Source organism: Panthera leo, chromosome A2 (genome assembly GCF_018350215.1).
Source record: "Panthera leo isolate Ple1 chromosome A2, P.leo_Ple1_pat1.1, whole genome shotgun sequence".
Classification (NCBI taxonomy): Eukaryota; Metazoa; Chordata; class Mammalia; order Carnivora; family Felidae; genus Panthera; species Panthera leo.
In genome coordinates this window covers 121,736,943-121,756,076 of record NC_056680.1, presented here as the reverse complement: position 1 = coordinate 121,756,076, position 19,134 = coordinate 121,736,943, and the positions used below count along the sequence as shown (strand labels likewise).

Here is a 19,134-nt window from a genome sequence, read left to right as displayed (position 1 = left end):
TGTATCATTTTGTCATTTTTGTAGAAAGTCGACTCCATAGGGAGGCAGCTATGGTAGAGTTTCTGGAACCTGAAAATGTGGTTTGAATCCCAACTCTCTTCTCAGCCAACTCAGCTTATTTCATTAAGCTTGGATGATAGTTGAATCAGGCTGGAAAAAATCAAACCCAAGAAAAATGAAAAAGAAAAGTGTTTACAGTTGTTTTTCAAGCCTGGTGCCAGATTCCTGTGAGGGCTGCCTCATAGATGATCTAGGAATAAACATTATGACAGATAAACATATTTTTAGAGTCGAACCATGTTACATCGAAATTTAAGCCTCTTCTTAAAACAATTATCTTTAAAACAAGTGGCTTCATACAGCATCTCCACTTACCTGTAGGAGGAGTAGCGTGGGAAGGGTGGAATAAACAGGACCACACTGTTTTACATTTCCAGCTCCTTTTTCTCCAAATGAAGTTGCTGAAACATTCTTTGTTATTAATTTCTGTAGGGTAAGTATGTCTCTATGAGTTCATACAGCATGTCTTCAGGATTCAGAGCCTCCATGGCTACTCTTTTGTGAGACATAAGAAAAGTCTTTGGTTAAGGGGTGGGTGGACGGATGGCACTTACTTAGATATTTTCTTGAATCATCCCAAGTTAGGTGAAGATATTTTCCATTTCAGTTTATCAATCATTAAAAGGTGGGTGAGTTTAACTGCTCTTCATGGCTTCCAAAAAGCCAACATAGATTTGTAATCAATGGAATTCAAAGACCCTTTAACAAAAAATAATCCTTTATCTCAGTTAAATACAGAGTGGTCACTTACATCTTGTCTCCAGGACCTTATTTTCATGATACTCTGTAGTCTTACCCAATTTTAGCTTAAAATGCTTATCCAATTTTAGTTTAAATTGAAAACAAAGACACAAAACCAAACCACAACAAAGCAAATATAAGGCACTCAAATTTCAGGGGAGGAAGTGTGGAGTGAGTGAGGAGCAAGCCTGATTTCCAGACCATGTCAAAGCTGCCCACACAGCAGGTGTCCCTTCTCTGGGAGATGAGTCTACATAATGGGGCAATTTCTTCAAAGGAAATATTTTTTTAAAATATTTTTTAAAATATTTAAAAAATGTTTATTATTTTGAGAGAGAGAAAGAGCAGGGAAGGAGTAGAGAGAAAGAGAAACAGAGAATCCCAAGCAGGCCGCACACTGTCAGCGCAGAGCCCAAAGTGGAGCTCAATCTCATGAACCGTGAGATTGTGACTTGAGCCAAAATCAAGAGTCAGATGCTTAACTGACAGAGCCACTCAGGCACCCCAGGAAATATACATTTTTGACATATCACACCTTGCTATTGAATAAAGTATAAAATAAACGGATTTATGATTTCCTTTTTAGTTTTTACTTCATGCTATGAAAGTCCAGATTTCCAAAAATGTGGAGAATCTTACTCATCACTATGCTTCTGCATCTATTCCATCCACCTGATGCTTATTTAATTCACTTTCAATTAAAAAATGATGATTTGTTGGGGTGCCTGGGTGGCTCAGTCGGTTAAGTGTCCAACTCTTGATTTCAGCTCAGGTCGTGATCTCACAGTTCGTGAGTTCGAGCTTCACATTGGGCTCTGCACTGATAGCGTAGGCCTGCTTGGGATTCTTTTTCTCTCTCTCCTTCCCCCTCCCCTGATCATGCTCTCTCTCAAATAAACTTAAAAAAATTAAAAAAAAAAACCACAATAATTGGTTGAGCATGTGCTATATGTCAGGCATTGTACTATATGCAAAAAGAGTTACAAATATAAATGATGTATTCTCTGCCATCAAGGAGTCTGGGCAGAACATCTTCTTGCAGATAGCTATGATATGAAGCACCTTACAGTAAGTGCCCTAAAAGATTCATAAACAGAAACTACTTTAGAGAGAGCATGGGTTCAGGAAGGCTATGACAGTCATTCAGGTCACAGACCCAGCTACAGAGCATATGTCTCTTTTTCTTTTACTGTTGGCTGTACTTAATGAACACAGGTGCAGCTTAAACCCACATTTCCTTTATTTACCCCTCCCCTCCATCCCTGTGGAGGGGAGGGGTAAATAAAGACTGTGGAGGGGAGGATGGAGATTTACAGCCAGCTACTTCTCATCTCATTCATAAGCAATGAACAGAAAAGGAGAAAGGTCTTCTGTCAAAGGCCTGTGGGTTCCACTTAGACCCTAGATGGACTTCTTTCCATCTCTGGAACCCAGCAGACTGGACATCTGGCCACTGCTAACCCAGGCTGCATGAAATAAGACGTGCATCACTTCCCTGTTGGTTAATTGAGGCTCACTGGGTATAACAGGTGTCCTAGTCCCCAGCTGTCTGTCCCTAGCATTCTTCCAACCAATTGATCATTCATTAAAAACTCAAACTTATATCATCATTATAAAATTTGGTTTTGTATTTAAGGACCTGGGGACATCTCCTAAGATGGTTAGTGCTATGATGACTGTCTAAAAGGAGTCTCAATACATATGACCCCAAACTGATAATGGCAGGGCCAGAGCCCTAAGGAGGGGTCCTGTCTTGCAACTTCCACACAGAACAAATTGTGCATAGATAATTAGAATCAAGGGGGAAATTTTCAGCCCTTATTTCAGCTTTTTTTTTTTCACCCCTTTCCTTCACTGGCAGGTTGCAGAGAGGCAACTGGCAACTTCCCTCACTGACAGTGCTAGCTAGTATCAGAGTAAACTGATTGGCCAGAAGTATTTCTCCCAAATAAGTGAAGGTGCTAATGGAAGGTAAACATACAATGGACCGGAATGAAGAAAGAGGAATAACAGCAGTGCTAGATCAACGGCCCCTGGAAAATGGAGAGTTGATAGTAATTACAATAGATCAGATAGGGCTCTCCTATTTCTCGACTAGTTTGCTGTCTAATTTCAACCAAGTCTTATTTAGGAAAGTATCTCAGTCTTTAAAGTTGAATAGGAAATGTTCCTTACCCACTATTGACTCCTGACATTTCTGTAGGTGATGGTGTTATCCATAAAGCCTAAGCCACTGTACTCCTCTCCCACCTGGAGTCCTGCACAGGAGAGAACCCTGTCTAACTATAAGGCATGGTGGCTGGCAGACCATGCACCACTTAGGGGAAGCAATAACATAATGGTTTTGGTTTGTCTGCTTGCTTTTTAGAGTTTCCTTTCAAGCCCAGTGAGGTTGCATAGGGGTAGGGTATGCCAAATGAAAAAAAAAAAAACAAAAAAAAACAAGTCCAGCATTGTCTGTTTCCATTAATTTAGTCCTGTTTCCATCTTTGTCTTCTTCCTCCACCACCTCACTCTGGGCCCAGTAGAGAAGTCAGTTGATTTGCCCATCTGCACAATGATTTCAGCTGGGACCCATCTTGTTTTGAATCTTTTCTGGGAAGGTTCTAAGGGTAGGGCAAAAATTCTGAGAGGGGAACATTGCTTTTGGTATAGAAATGGCTGGCATTCAGTGAATCTGATTCCTTTCAGTCCCACTGACCCCTGAAGCATATTGGCCAAACAAGGTAGTCCCTGTCATCTTGGTCAAAAATAAAGTATCTTAGATCCATATTGAGGGAACCAAATGTTTGATAGTCAAGTTTAAAGTAACCAGTAAGATTTTGAGTGTAACCAGTGTTTAAAATTCTCCACTGAGAGTTTCCCTTTATGAACAGAACAAACTGTACTACAAAGGAGACAGCAATGACTAGTATGGAAATGTTTAATTGATACTTCTCCTTTTTTTTTTTTTTTTTTTTTTTTTGTTTTTGTTGTTGTTGTTGTTGTTCCTCAGATTTTTCTTCTCCTCAGACCTGGAGGGTGGAGAAGGTGGGGGAGGGGGGAAAGGCAGCATTGACACTTTTCTTTTTCTTTTTCTTTTTTTCAGATTCAGAAGAGTAAAACACACCTCACATACAATTAAAGAGGCTGCCATGTCTTGCATCATTTTAGCTGAGCTTCTTCATTCTCCTTCTCCTTCACAAAGACCCATATCTGGGGAAGGTGTACAACTTTCAGAAACAAGTCCCCCACACTTGGCCTTGCCTCATGCCATCTTCCAAGAGATGGCTCTCTGGGAGCTGGTTTGAGGTCTAAGAACTCTGGGGAAATCCTCCCCCAGACAAATAAAACAACTCGAGATTTTTGCACAAACAGAAACAAAACATGAAGGGACTTCCTCAGAATTCTTTGCCAATGCCCTGGCTTTCAAGGCACCTGTCTGGCCTGGATGGACATCCTGGATATGCTGAGGGAGGTCTGAAAAAGCCACATGCACAGTAATCGCCATTTTATTACTGTCGATGCTGTTACTTTAAATTGTTATTTTTGTACTGGCTGCTGATGGTGGAGACAGCCGTGCTGGCCCTCCATCACAGCTAAGATGATGATTCCAGTCTCTGGTTGTTCCTTTCCTGAGTCAGGAACATTCTTTTTCTCCAACTTTCTTTCATACTTAAAAATTGTTCTGATGCTCGTCTTTCCATTTATATATGAGATTCTTTTTTTAAAAGAGATTATACTATAGGACTCTTTATTTGTAAGTACTTATTTATCTTTGCATTCATTAATATAAACCTGAATGTTTCAGCTAATGACCATACTGTTTAGGTTGGAAACACATTGCTTTCATTGGTTACCATCCATAACTAAGTGCTTACTGAAATTTTTACCACTGGCCGGCCCTCTTCTTTTGCATATTTATGGTTTCACTTGATCACTCTTCTTTCTATTCAGGGAAGTGCTAAGGGAATTAGTATCAGGGAAATATGTCAGATAATTCTTCTCATTTTAGTGAGTCTTTAAAAATATCACACAAGAGACAATTTAGCACAAATCAAAAGTAAGAATCAGGGACATAGCATGGAAAAAGGATAAAGATACACTTCCTGAATCCAGGTCGAAATGGAATCCAGTGGAGTATAAGTGAAGTGTAATGTTGTGGGTCTAAATGCTTTGATCTGGATAAAACTGATGCTTAAAAATGGTTATGGTTCACAAAGGGATCTTTGAGTCCTTCCCAAGGGGAAACTCCATGAGCATACTGGTGATAGAGTGGGATTAGTAATAGGAAGAGAAAGAGCTAGATGGTAGGCTTAGGTGTATTCCCCGTCGCAGATTTAATTTCTACATTAAAAACACCAAAACATTTTAAAAATCTATTCCTAAGGCAAAATGTTGCTATTTCTTCAGACAGAAAGGAGACCCTGTATGTAGTCTACAGGGCCTCTTGCCTCTCTGAAATATTACCCAACAGAACGATCTGAATAGAATGACAGTTGTGTACTGACATTTAAACAGAGTTCTTTGGTCAGCTTTACATTTTGCATTGTAATGACACATATTTTTCTGTAGTTCCCTCTGCTTTCCTAACAGTGACCACAGTAAATAATGTGGTCACAAATCCAAAGCAGAGGCCTGATAGGTCAAGTACTTGAGTAAATCAAGCCATATAATATGTTCTTGCGATCAACGGCAGTTGACAGTAGCGAGGCAGTAAGGACAGGAGGGACTGTGAGGAACTGGAGTCATTTGTATGTTGGGGTGTGTGCCGTCGAAAGGGGGCAATTATTAGTCAGCTACAGGATTAGAGTTGCGTAGGAATGGGGATCCTAGATACTTTGGATTTTATGTAAACTTTCTCCAAATTTTCAAATATTGGCAATGAGTTCAGAAATTTCCAAAGACTATGTGGGTCCAAAAACGCATGCCTGTGACCTGCATTCAATCCACGGGACATCAGTTTGCAAACTATGCTCTTTGAGGTGATATGGTTTTGTATAGGACTGAAATACAGCCAACCAGTGCATGTCCAATCTTTCATCTTGGAGCCTTTTACCTCATTTCTATTCTGTATTTTTGTATGTAGAGCTTTGCAGCCAGTCAAAATAGAAAGCTTACAATTTCCTTTTTATACTCTTAACAAGTAAGAATAAACAGTATCTGAGAAAGAAACAGGAATATAGCCATTTTTTCTAGCACCTATAAAGATGGAAATGTTTTTCATTTGCCTTGAGTCATTAATTAGCTAAAAAAGAATGGGAAGAGAATTGCTTTCAGTAGAGAACTCTGCTTGGAATTTGCTGTGTGGAAAAACAAAGCTCCATGTAACTCATTTTTAAATCCAGAAAAAGTATTTTGAAGGGACATTGAGTAAAAATGCAAAATTATTCTACTTTTTAAAAATAAAAATATATGTATTATTGTGGTATAAATTGATACTGGAGTAGATAAAACATTGATAAAACAAGTCAGTATTTCCAAAGCTCTAGCTCATTCTCTGTGGTGTTTTTGTTCTCTTGAAACAACTTCCAAAAGAACAGTGATAAGGGACACACATTCTTCCATTGCATGGAGTACGGCATCTTAGTGTTAGGCTGTCACATAGAAAGCAAGGGCTTACACACCTGAATTGACCAGTGTGTGGAGAAAGCAGTAGGGACATTTCCACCATGGACAAAACACAATTTCTACATATCCCTGGGTGGAGCGCTTTCCAGTGCAGGTGGCCCTAACGTTTGGGTCCCTGTGTCACCAAATTGTCTACATCCAGGTTTTGATGATGTGGTATGTTTTGATGGCATAATGATCCATCCATAGGGAGATCTTTGCTCCATCTTTTATTCACTCCAACCTTTCTTAGGTTATGAGCCCTAATAACTTATGGCAGCAGGCAAGAGACTCATTTCTAACCCATTAAATTCAAATGGATTTTCTTCCATTATCCATTTCATTCTTGGAGCTTTTAAAAACTATTGAACACATCTGACAGGATCCCATTAAGGACCTGATATACATAAACAGTAAAATAGTATCTAAACACCTAAGAGCCAAAGAACAATGGAGTGTACCTGTTTATTTCATTTGCTGAATTAAAGCCATTGTATTATATTTTTCACCTGGAACCACGCCTTTAGTAAATTTGAAAAGCGAAAAGTAAAGAGCAACATTATTACAGGACGTGAGACAGAATGTAGACAAATAGATGGAGACCAATTTTATAATCCATAGTTTGGGAGTAAGGATACTGGTCTTTTAGTATCACTTCTGTTATGGATCACTTTTGTTTAGATGATAGATAGATAGATAGATAGATAGATAGATAGAATATATATTTTCTTCTATTCTTAACCATTGGGCAGAGACTTATATGTTAGAAATGATTTCATAATGACCCCCATGGAGTATGGGGGAAAACAAGAAAAAAAAAAGCACTAAATCTTTTTCTCATAATGAGATAGAGAAGATTCTGAGATTAAAGCCTATGTGTGCAGTATTATGTCCCAAATAAAGGGGATTTAAAGAATCCAGGCAACGTTTTTTTTTTTCCAGTTGGAAACTTTGTTCTGATTCTGAGATTCCCACATATCCCATCAGGAGTTGCAGCAGCAGGGGGGGTCCCCACAGGGCCCGGCACACAGTCAGCTTTCAAGAAGTGCAGAGGCAACTGTCCCGCTGCATTCCACCCTCCACCTGTGAGTGCAAACAAAGCTCAGATTTACCTGAACATTTATTCAGCAGCTCCTATATACCAAGCATATCACTAAAGGCTTAATTTCTAAGTATATGCAAACATAACCTAGAGACACAAATAGCTTATCATAAGGGATAGGAAATTGCAAGTAGTTTGGGGGAAATTGTCAGAGCCAAGTTTGTGAAAAAATAAAAAATAAAAACTTCTCTATGGCTCTAGGATTTAAGAAAAATAAAACAAAACAGGATTTCTCTGAAATTGTTCTTTTAAAAGGGATGATGACACCAATCTATATGAAATACCAGTGGATTTATATTTATAATCCAAGTTGAAATATTTAAAATCCAAAATAGACTCTCTGGGAGCAAACAGGAGATTCTGTATGTGCAGGGTGGGGAATCTTTGCCCAGTTTTGCTCTGCCGATATTACGGTTGGTACAGCATTGAACCACATAAAGTTGGACATTAAGGAACATAATGGTGCGATAACGATGTTATATTGGATCTTATGTATGAATAAATGGAAAGTAATACTTGTGATTCATCAGCAGTGCTCCATCGTTAAAGGCCTCATTATCACTTAGAAAATGAACTTAATGAAAAAAATGTAATGAACAACACAATATTTCTACGAAACATCCCTCTGAGAACCAGGGACACATTACCTGCCAAGACCAGATTTCAGTTGTTTAAGATTTCCTCTTGTCAAGACACTGAGCATTGAGGTGACACGAGAATTAGAATGGTAACAGAGCCACCTAGGACATTTGACAGAGTTAAGTTAATTTGGCTTCAGAGAGGTTAGAAAAATGGGAAGTAGTCCTCTGGGTATTCTCATTAGACATTTGCAAAAGACTAGGTCCTTTCCCAGGAAAGTCTGCATAATCAAGAATTGTTTCATTGAAAGAACACCTTGTTTTTACACTAAACAAGAGTGGGTACACGGTGGAAGGTCTGGACTGGAAAATTCATGAACGTCAGTTTAAACATTCTTAGTTCCTGGTTATTTTAACTAATCCCCACCACCATCTCACCCATTTTCCATTGAAATATTTCAGATGTATTTGAGATGAATTTACCTTTATTCTGGTTTCTGTTCCCAAGTGGAAGTGACTCAACGCTGGCAAAGGCTGGCTTCACTAAATGAACTTGGTGCCAGCCCACATTGCTTTCCACTGAGCCAGAAGAAGCAGGGGGTGGTGTGTGGGCCCTTTCAGCTCACTCAAGGCACACTTACTCACCCTCCCTTGGGAGGTAAATGCTGTCTGGAGCAGGCCATTCAGTACCATCATGGAGGCCCTCAGCGTTGGTCAGCTTCAGCCATGATCCCTGAACTTCACCCACGTATCTTCATAGGAGCTGGCTTCTGAACCTGCAGAAACATTTCTCTGTCAGGTTATGGTGCAGGATAATTCATTTAAAATAAAACCCATTAAAACCCAGTAGCTATGGATTGGCTTTTAAAAAGATTGCCCTGGAGGCACATTGTTGTATAGTCTTCGCTTCTCTGTCATGATCTATCTTGGGGCAGGTATCTGTATACTAATGTCCTTGTCTTTGAATGGCTATATGTGCGATAGTACAGAGATACAGTCACACACTGATATACTTAGATATATAGTAAAAATATACAGCCATAAGTATTGTCTAGTAACTGATTCTAGAGATAGAACTGTAGAATATACATTTTTCTTTTTTCTTGCTTTGATGATATTTTTATACAATTTTATATGCTGTACAAAATTTTTAAAAATATTTGCTATTTTCATTTGTAGAGCTCAGTTAGGTTTTTATCAGCTCCGGTGCCCACTGTACAGCCAGATTCCTCCCCCTACCTAATTTAAGTGTCTTCTCCCTTTTTCATACCTTTCTGTTACCTTTCCCTTCTTTTCTTCCCTCATTTTTCTACCTTTCATAAATTCCTTATTTTGCCTCTGTCCAGGCAAGCCATTCTGCTTGTAGTATCTTTAAGCACAAGGAAACACATTGGGGGGGGGGGGGGAGGGTAATTAACCCATCTTGTTCCAATGTTGGGGGGGGGTAATTAACCCATCTTGTTCCAATGTAATTAACATGAGGAAATGTTGGGAGCCAAGGGTAGGGTAGGTAGGTGGGGAGTAGGGAATAGACTGGGGAAAGGAAGCAGGAAAAAGGAAATTCTCATGGGAGACCAGTTACCCAAAACAAGGTGAACCACTTTGAGGCTGATGTAATGCTGTTATCTTCCCTCAGTGTAGAGCACACTTTGCTCTCACAGGGTTTTTCTCCTTAGGATGCCATACCCTCACTGTGGGTCTGTAGATCCTCTCCTGATATGGGCACTGGCCATATGTGAATGCATAACTCAGCTCATCTCCTTAGCCTTAGATTTTGCTGCTGTTCAGCTGGATTTGTGGGAGATGTCTAGATTAATACCAAGAATGTCTAAAAAGACTCAAAAGAGGGAGGCACGCAGAACCAAAACCCCAAACCTCCATTCAAATCATGCCAAATAAGTAGTTCTTTGGAGGGTTGAGGAAGAGATTTCTGGATATGTCCTGAGAATGCTCTTTCAAGAGGGAAGATGGTAACATGGACTTGTCTTTATTTTATGGCAGTGATAGAATGTACTTCCATAATGTAAAATATGTTTCTAGCAGATAAAATGCTGGTTGTGATTTGCATTTGTATATCGTAGGGCAAGAGAATGGTCATCCATTCTAAAGAAGAGTGTTTTGTTCCCTATGATGCTGGTTTGTACTAAAACAAACTATTCAAATGCCATAGCATCACATCTCCAGATGCAAAAATAATTCATAAAGATTCATGTAAAACAGAAATGCTAAACTGCTCTCAATAAATTAAAGATGTGTTTATTGTAAATCTTTATTTCATGGATGAGGCCAACAGTCTGTCAATGTATAATTTCCCCCATCATCTAGTAATGAATAAGTACTTGTATGTTCTTCTGATTACCAAATAAAAACAATGAGTTCATCTCTCATTTGGAATTTGAAAACTGAAATGCTGTTTTTTCTTTCTTTTAATGTTTTCTTGCTGTTTTCTGTGTTCTGTCCCAGATATGGGGTTGTCCAAACTCACTCAACCATCTGTCTCTTTTGTATCCTTCTGAACACCACATAACACCTAGGTACCAAGTGCCTTTGCCTGCCCATTGGAAGATATACACAGTGCATCACATCTCATAATCTTTTTTGAGAGGTGAGGTGGATGGTTATCAGAAGCTCCTCAGGGCATAAGAAATGTCAGCATTCATGGAATTAAGCTGGCTTCCATATGTTCAGTTTTCTTCTGGATATGATGGCATGGTTTTCCAATCCTGTGACGCCAGTTTTCAAATTCCAGACTTTTTTTTCCTTTTCTTTTCTCTTGAAAGGCCTACCTGGCAATATTTTCTTTTTCTGCAGCAATGAACATCAGGAGCCTGACTAGGGAATAGTCATTACCCCTGTTTGTGGGCATACTAGTGGTTTACATACAGGATGGCTCTGAGCCTACCTCCTTCAAACCAGCCACTAAAAGGGACTTTCCTGGTGGCGAGGATATTACACAGACATCACCCTCTTATCTGGGCCACCTCTGTGTATTGTTCCTGCATAGTAACTCCACTGGATTATTACTTTAACAAAGGAGGCTGTGATGTTCATCCAAAGTGGCTGTGTTTGCTGTGCATTGAAACGTATTTTTAAATTTTTTTTCCTGAAAGCAAACGCAGACTTTACTCATTTTAAAAAATATAGAGAATGGGGCGCCTGGGTGGCTCAGTCGGTTAAGCGTCCGACTTCAGCTCAGGTCACGATCTTGCGGTCCGTGAGTTCGAGCCCCGCGTCGGGCTCTGGGCTGATGGCTCACAGCCTGGAGCTTGCTTCCGATTCTGTGTCTCCCTCTCTCTCTGCCCCTCCCCCGTTCATGCTGTGTCTCTCTCTGTCTCAAAAATAAATAAACGTTAAAAAAATTTTTTTTAAAAATAAAAAAAAAATATAGAGAAGTATAATGAAATGAAATTCACTTGTAATGCCCTATCCAAAAATTATTCACTGTCACTTCCTTCCTCAATTCCTTCTGGTTTTTGCTATTGTGTTTTACCCAATTGAGGCCATGGAGTGCAGTATGTTTACTTTTGTATTATGGCTTGTTCACATAACATTGGATTATCAGCATTGTCCCATTTAAAAAACGCTCTTTGTTAATGTGATTTCAATGACAACAGAATATTTCATTTCATGGCTTAGTCCAGTTTACTTAACCAACTCTCTGCTGTGGGACAATTAATTACCTGTTTTTATTTTATTTTATTTTATTTTATTTTATTTTATTTTATTTTATTTTAATCTTTTTGGCAATTGTAAACAACATGGCAATGGAGTTCTTTGTTCCTAGGCTTTATAGCATTTTTGAATATCTCCATTGGATGAATTCCTAGATGTATAGTTACTGGGTCAAGAGTTATGAACATTTGTTTGACTCGTCACTTGCAGGCCCAATTCCAAGGCACATTCAAATATTAAAACAGCCGTATTTAAATAGCATACAGTGTTGCGTATCTGAGTAGCTCTTGTGTTTTGGGGCATTGTTCTTTGTGATAAACAGAGATCAAGTTACAAAGAAGGCATTGTACTGATGGTGGTTGTAGGGGGGAGGAAAAGGGTTATTTAACTGTGACTGTGCAGCTCTAATTTATACGCTGTTGGAAGACAACTCTTTGGGAGGTATGGGTGGGTTGGAAGCAATGCAGCCTCCTTCAGTGATGCCACAGCCCTGAGCAGAACGTGGGCTTCTCTTGATGCTTTTGTCAAGGATGGGAAGAGGCAAAAATGATGATCTATTCTGAGGCCTCAGGCAATGGCTTGTTTGCCCTCTGCCACACCCCGGGTGAAACAAGGAGAAGGTGTTGGTGGATGTGCTTAGCAATAGAGATCAGAGGTTGTGCGTATCACAAAGGCAGACATTGTAAAATGCTAAAAGAAAGGGATTGAAAATGCCCTGTAGGTTGATAGACACTTTTCCTACTTCCGTTTTCAGCACCCACCTCTGCCTGTGGGATCCATCTGCTTGTGTTGTAACAACATTGCTGTTGTTGCACCATTACTAATGATGACACTTGATCTCAAGGGCTCTTAAAACACCCCTTCCCAGCGGGCTTGGCGGTGCTCACCCTATTTTGCAGAAGGGGAATTGTGTGTTCAACATCAAGCTGCCTATCACTGGGGTTTACTGCTAGCCTCTTGTCCTGAGTCTTAGGTGTGTGTATCTGCCCCAAGGTTGGATGTCACTTCCATCAGTGTCTTCTTCTCCAGACTCTTGATGAATTGGATTCGTTGCCTGTTAGCTGAACCAACGAAGGACATTAATTTGAAATATCTGAAAGCTATTCATTTGTCAAAAGATCCTTCCAGTCACACAAGCTGCAGTGATGACATTTCTGCCCCGAGCTGACTGATTGGGTTGTTTACTCTTTGAACATTCACATGCCGTGGGTCAAGGACGGTGTAGTCTGTGACCTTAAAATGCTTATCTTCCAAAGATGACATATTAGCTACTTTACACACACTCAAGCACACACCCCTTTCTTTCGAGCGTAAACTAATAATAAACACTATATCACACTGCACAGTTTGCTAAGTACTTCCACATGTGCACCGTTACTTGCTCCCCACAATTGTATCTTGAAATCGATGGTTTTAAGTTTTTAGAGATGAGGAACATAAAGCTTGGCGATGTCAGCCCTGATGTGGTTGATTATTCATGTTTTCATTTTACCTACTTCATTTATAAAATATTTTGGAATTCTAAAATCATTAATCAATTTGTTTTTAAGACATTAAGAAAGCAAACTAAAACCAGAGGCAAAAAGTAGCTAGTGTAGATGGAGCAAACCAGGACAAATGTTAGTAAGCAGTCACGCAGGCTGACGAGGCCTCCCCAGTTCCCAGCGTTATTTCATAAATTGGATCTGAGTTTCCTGGAAACCTAAATAAAAAATGAAAAGAAGCCATTTACAAGATTCCCATCATCCTTGAGGATAAAGCACACCAGTTGTTCAGAAGAAAGAACGCTTCGCCTGATGGCCGAAAGAAATATCTTCTATAGGTATTCACTGAGTGTGTGCTTCTCATTCCTGGCTGTAGAGCAGGCTCAGCTGGGAACTTGAAAATTGCCCAGGCCTGGGCTCCACCCCAGGCCGATTGAACAGTATTTCTGGGGGAAGTGCCTGGGTTTTAGCATATTTTCTTTACAACTCCCCAGGTGATCCTAATGTGTAGCCAGGATGGAAAAGCTCTGACAGAGTGAATTCTGAATCACTCACAGAGCGTCATTCCCAAGTAGATTTCTACGATAAATCCTAGAGTTATATGTGTCCCAAGGTGTTCTGCTGGCATGGAACAGTAGGGCACAATTTGGAAGCTGATCCGGACCTAGATCTTCCAGCTCAGTTTCTGGTGTTTTCTCTGGCAACTGGAGCAAAGGAGGGGTGGGGTTTTAGAAATGAAACTTACATGAGTTGAGTATTATTCCCACAAATGGAACTGTGAGTAAAATGATAGGTAAGTTTGGTGGCTGTGGGATGGAAAATGATTTCAGGAATACAACCCCAGTTTACGGGGAGCCAGTAGGAGGTTGACTCAGAACTTAACCACCCACAATAGTCCATGATGCCATCTAAAGGGTGGGAGAAATCACAAACAGGTTTATTTTATGTGTCTCCACATGCTACCTGTTTGTGACTTATGATTAGGAGAGATGTGGATGATTGCTCCCTTCTCCTGGTACATTGGGCATTTCATCCAGCACACAGAAAAAATAACTCCATGTCTAGAGGGCTTGCGGTTCCACTTTTCCACTGACCCAAGGCTCCCAGAGGTCCCCATGTCACTCAGTGTCTGCAAAGACCATACCAAGGGGATGAAAACCTGTCCCAAGGAAAAGCCACCAAACTGCAGGGTTTCAAAAAAATCACAGTGAGTCATTTTTCTTTTAATTGCACCAAGCATTTGTATGAAATCACCTAGTACTAGCGAACGTTTCTACAGGTAATAACACTGAAGGCTTGTCATTCAGTGCCTTGCAGGTTTTCAAGGGCTCGCATAGGCAACGTTATGTTTGATCTCTCAAGTTCACAAGAGTAGCCGTGGAAAGCAGAGTGCCGTATTTTCCAGTAGTGAGACAACAACAAGGAAATTTCTATTGCAGAAAGTTTTCCAAGCCTGCGTGATGATCAGAATCACCTGGGGCAGTTGTGAAACTTCCAAGCCCTTCTGGAAATGCTGGCTCACCAGTGCTTGGTTGGGCCTGAAAATCTGGTTTTGTTTTTCCTTTTTGTTAAAATAATTGTTTAGGTTTTTCTTACCATGAGGCAAATTTAGTATGACTGCACTTGAAGGGAGCCTGGATATTGAGTTAGTCAAAAAACAGCAAGAGTCACAGGGAAAAGTGTCTCTGGGTTTGAACTCTGAAGGATCTTGGCTTAAGTATTGCCCCACTCAGTAGCTTTGTGCAAAAGCTTTTGTCTCCAAATTCCATAATTCCATAAAATGGGAATTATTTTATCATCAGAGACTTACTATCAGAAAAGATAACTAATGTACATTTAATTATTTATAGCTAATATGGTACCTAGAACATAGTAACCACTTGATGTGCAACAGTGACTATTATTAATGACCAAGCGGTCAAATTGTGAACTACCACTCTGAATAAAAAACCTGAACCCAGTCTCCATCCTAAAGCAATGGTTCTCACCTGAGGGCAATTTTGCTCCTAGGGAACATTTGTCATTGTCAGGAGGCCATTTTTGAAGATCTCGATAGGGAGGTGCTACTGACACCTAGTGGTAGAGGCCAGGGATGCTGCTAAGCCTCCTACTAGGCACAGGACAGCCCGCTCCCACAGCCTGGGTGTTGTGCTGCTGTTGTAAACCCTACGGTAGAGGGACAGTGAGACAAGTAAGGTGTTTTGTGAGTGGAGGGATAAATGCTTTGAGTCATTGGCGCCCTGGTGTAGATGCAGATCAGTGGGACACAGAGGCATTTCTGGTGGACCAGAAGTGGCTCTGGACAAGAAGGTTAGAGGCATGGATTTGCATCCTGGTAGTACCCCTGATCAGAGCTACGCACAGGCCCACCATTCTTTGCGTAGGATGCATTGTGAAGGGCACCCCTGGAGTTGTGCAATGAGGCAGCCCTGGTCCTGACCCAGAGTATCACTTTGGGCTTTTCACCTCGGGGTGTCTGCGACACCTCATGCTATCAGCGGTCATTAGACCCACCTGGGCAACTTGTTGACTTGCAGACATCTAGCTCCATTCCTTGGGTATTTCACTTTAGTAGGCTCAGGAAAGGGCCCTGGATGCCACATTTATAGAAATCACCTCAGGGGATTCTGAATCACCCTCAGAGCCAGGATTGGGCCCTCTGCATTCCCTGCCAACTCTGATATTCAGGGCACATATGAGACCTGAACCACAGGGACGTAAAGTTCTGCCCGATGTAGCTTCTCTTACCTCCTGCAAATTAACCGCTTCTGTGGCCCTGAGGTATTTGGATTCATTTGTGTTTTCTATTTTTCCTGTTGCTTCTCCTCCTCCTGTTAACACTACTGCCCCTACCACTGCCAGTAATAATAATAACAATAACACAGAATATCAGGGTGGTACCCTAGCCTGTAAGACTAAAATGAAACTTCTCAGACACCACCCCAAGTGTGTTTCTCCACATCTCACCTGCGATTCGGCGGGGGAGGGGGAAGTTTCCCCGCTCACTTCCGGCCCCAAGTTCCCTCTTCCTCTGATGAGAAGTCAACTGTGTTGACTCAGACAGTGATTTCTCAATGAACACAACCTCCGTACACATCAGGCCTCTGCGTGTAACGTAGACGTTACAGAAAGTTGGAGTAGGTTCAGGGGACTTGTAACAGAAATGACAGTGGATCACGTATATCTTCTGTTTAAGAATTCTCTCCGCACATCTGCCAGCTCAGACTCCAGGCGTCTGCCGTGTTGCTGGATTCTGATGTCCAGGCCTCTTTTGCCCCACTCTGGATGACAAAATAAAGAAAGAGATGAATGAGTGGATAAATAACATTTGTATACACAATATATGTGAATGTGTATACCCATGCATGTCTGTGTGTATATGCATAAATATAATAAAAAATATATATACTTGTGTGTGTATACACTCACACACACACATACTTATTTATATGTTTATGTGAATGTTCTTTTGCACAACGACTCAGCCCTCCCTTTGTTTTCTCTCTCCTTCCTGATCCTCACTCTGGGGTCTGCCTTGTCGTTCCCTCGTGACCCACGAAACTGTTCATATGAACGAAGAGAGATAATCCCTTTCCCAGTGGGATGTTTTTGTTGTTGTTGTTATTATTTATTTATTTTGAGACAGAGAACATAGGAGCAGGGGAGGGACAGAGAGAGAGGGAGAGAGATTCCCAAGCAAGCTCTGCACTATCAACTCGGAACTGATGCAGGGCCCAAACCCACAATCCATGAGATCATGACCTGAGTTGAAATCAAGAGTCTCATGCTTAACTGAGCCACCCAGGTGCCCCATCCTGGTGGGAGTTTTGATGCCAGCTGCAGGGAGCCCATGGACCCCACTAACCGAGCATTAGTATGGTCTCCTGCACATGCACACACACCGTGGTCCCTTCCCTACTCGCCAGAACACTTTGATGTCATTGTTATTTCCCTTATTTTTCAGAAGACCTGAGTTTCAGAAAAATCAAGTTAATTGTTTGAGGTTCCATAGCCTGTCAAGTCTCTGGGGACAAACCCCTGATTCCTTGATTCTAAATCTAGAACTTTCCCTTCCACAGCAGCAGTCTTCCACCCTGGATGCACATAAAATCATCTGGGGGACTTAAACATACTGATGCCAGAGTTCCACCCTAGTACAGTGAGAACAGAATCTCTGGGGGTGGCGCTCAGGCAACTGTGTATTTAGAAAACTTCCTTGGTGGTTCTAAAGTGTGGTCCTGCTCTGTGATGTGTTGGGGACAGGAAACTGAGAACCATCACACCCACAGAGGTAAAGGCTATGCTCCTGGTTCTTTTGGACCATGGAATACGTGCTACTCCCACAACCTCACCCAACCTTCTCCCAAATGTTGTTTTGAGACCCAAATGTTTGGATTATTTGATAATGTTTCAGATGAGCATTTACCTGTCCTACAAGTCTGTCCGCAATCCTGCTTTTCCTTACCCCTTTTTTCCTCTTTCTAGGCACCAAGAAGCGCTCCCACGGCTCGCCAGCCCCAAGCACTAGCTCTGTGAGTCGCCTTACCTTGCCAGGTGGGTAGATGGCACAGCACCATGACCTTAGCAATCACAGGGGACAGAAAGGACTGGTTTCTCAGGAGTTGATTTTGACGGTTGATAAAATGGGAATCTGGTCCCTTATCTATCTAGTCCACCCCACATTATCAGAGAGCTTTGCCTCTGTCGTCAACATTTGTAACATTCCTTTTGGAATGCACATTATGTACACATATTTGGTTCACAATCTTTCCTGCTCACTGATGGAAAGAGTAGAATCGTGTTCTTCCTTGATGTCCATTGGGGCAGGCTATGGAAGAACTTCTTTGAGAGACAAATGGTACAGGGAAGGGAGTGTGAGTCTTTGTGAGAGGCTAGGGTTCAAATCCCAGCCTTGCCTTGTTCAAATTATGCAAGCTCACTACACTTATTCAGCTTCTTGGAACTCTGTTTCTCATCTGTCTGCATGATGGTAAGGATTAGAAATAATGCTTGAGAATTTAGCATAGAACTGACTCATAGCTAATCTCCACTATTGAGAGAGATGAAAGTCCTGTACGGTCTGTATTGGATACCATCTAACGTTTGCCACAAAATTTTAAGCATTCACGATGATCCTGTGTAATTGCTATGTAATATGAGGAACACCTATTGGTCATTCTGTCTCCATGCATAGGCTTACATTCTCTACCACAATCTAAGTTTTATAAGTAAAATCTGGCAAAACTTGTTTGGGAGGAAGGAGAGGTCATAAAAGGTAAATATGGACATTGGAAAATTTGAAAAATAATAAAATGTTTAAGAAGGAAAAATGTTAATAATGCTAGCACTTAGAGTTGACCAAGATTGCCGCTCCTTCCAGTCTATATTAGATGCTTTTTCCCCCTAGATTTGAATTATATTCTACAGAGAATTTTGTTTCTTCCCTTTTAAAATTTACTGTTATATTATATTTCCCCCATTATTAAATATTAAATAATATTTCAGTGACTGACTTACATTTCATATTATGCCACAATTTATGTATCTATTCATGGATAACTTTCGCTTTTATGTTACTTTTGTTATTATAAATAATCTCACAGTCTTGTATCCAAATCTTCTGAGTCTGTAAGTGTGGATTTAGAATAGATTCTTTAGGTAGGATTACTAGCTCAAAGAATATGTACATATTTAGGTTCTTGACATATTATTGTCAAAATGATTTCCATAAAGGTAATATTATTTTAAACTTTTAGTGGTGAGTTTGCCTTTTACCATGCCCTTGCTAATGCTAACATTAATGCTTTACCAATTTGATTAGACAAAATTATTTTCACATTTACTTTGTATTTGTTTTATTTTTTTTTAAGTCTGTTTTCCAATGTTAATTTATCTTTTATATTTCTTC

The 19,134-nt window shown here is 40.5% G+C and overlaps 1 protein-coding gene across 5 annotated transcripts in view; it reads left to right on the top strand.

Moving 5' to 3' along the window:
- Positions 1-19,134, top strand: part of PDE1C (phosphodiesterase 1C) — a 291,783-nt gene that overhangs the window by 255,787 nt on the left and 16,862 nt on the right. For 4 of the 5 annotated variants that reach the window (XM_042921512.1, XM_042921530.1, XM_042921520.1 and 1 more), the window contains one exon: positions 17,712-17,780. In XM_042921512.1, coding sequence (XP_042777446.1) covers positions 17,712-17,780 — 69 coding nt within the window. Of the gene's footprint in view, positions 1-3,889; positions 7,050-17,711; positions 17,781-19,134 lie in introns of those variants that run through there. The other variant, XM_042921545.1, reaches the window with a different exon arrangement.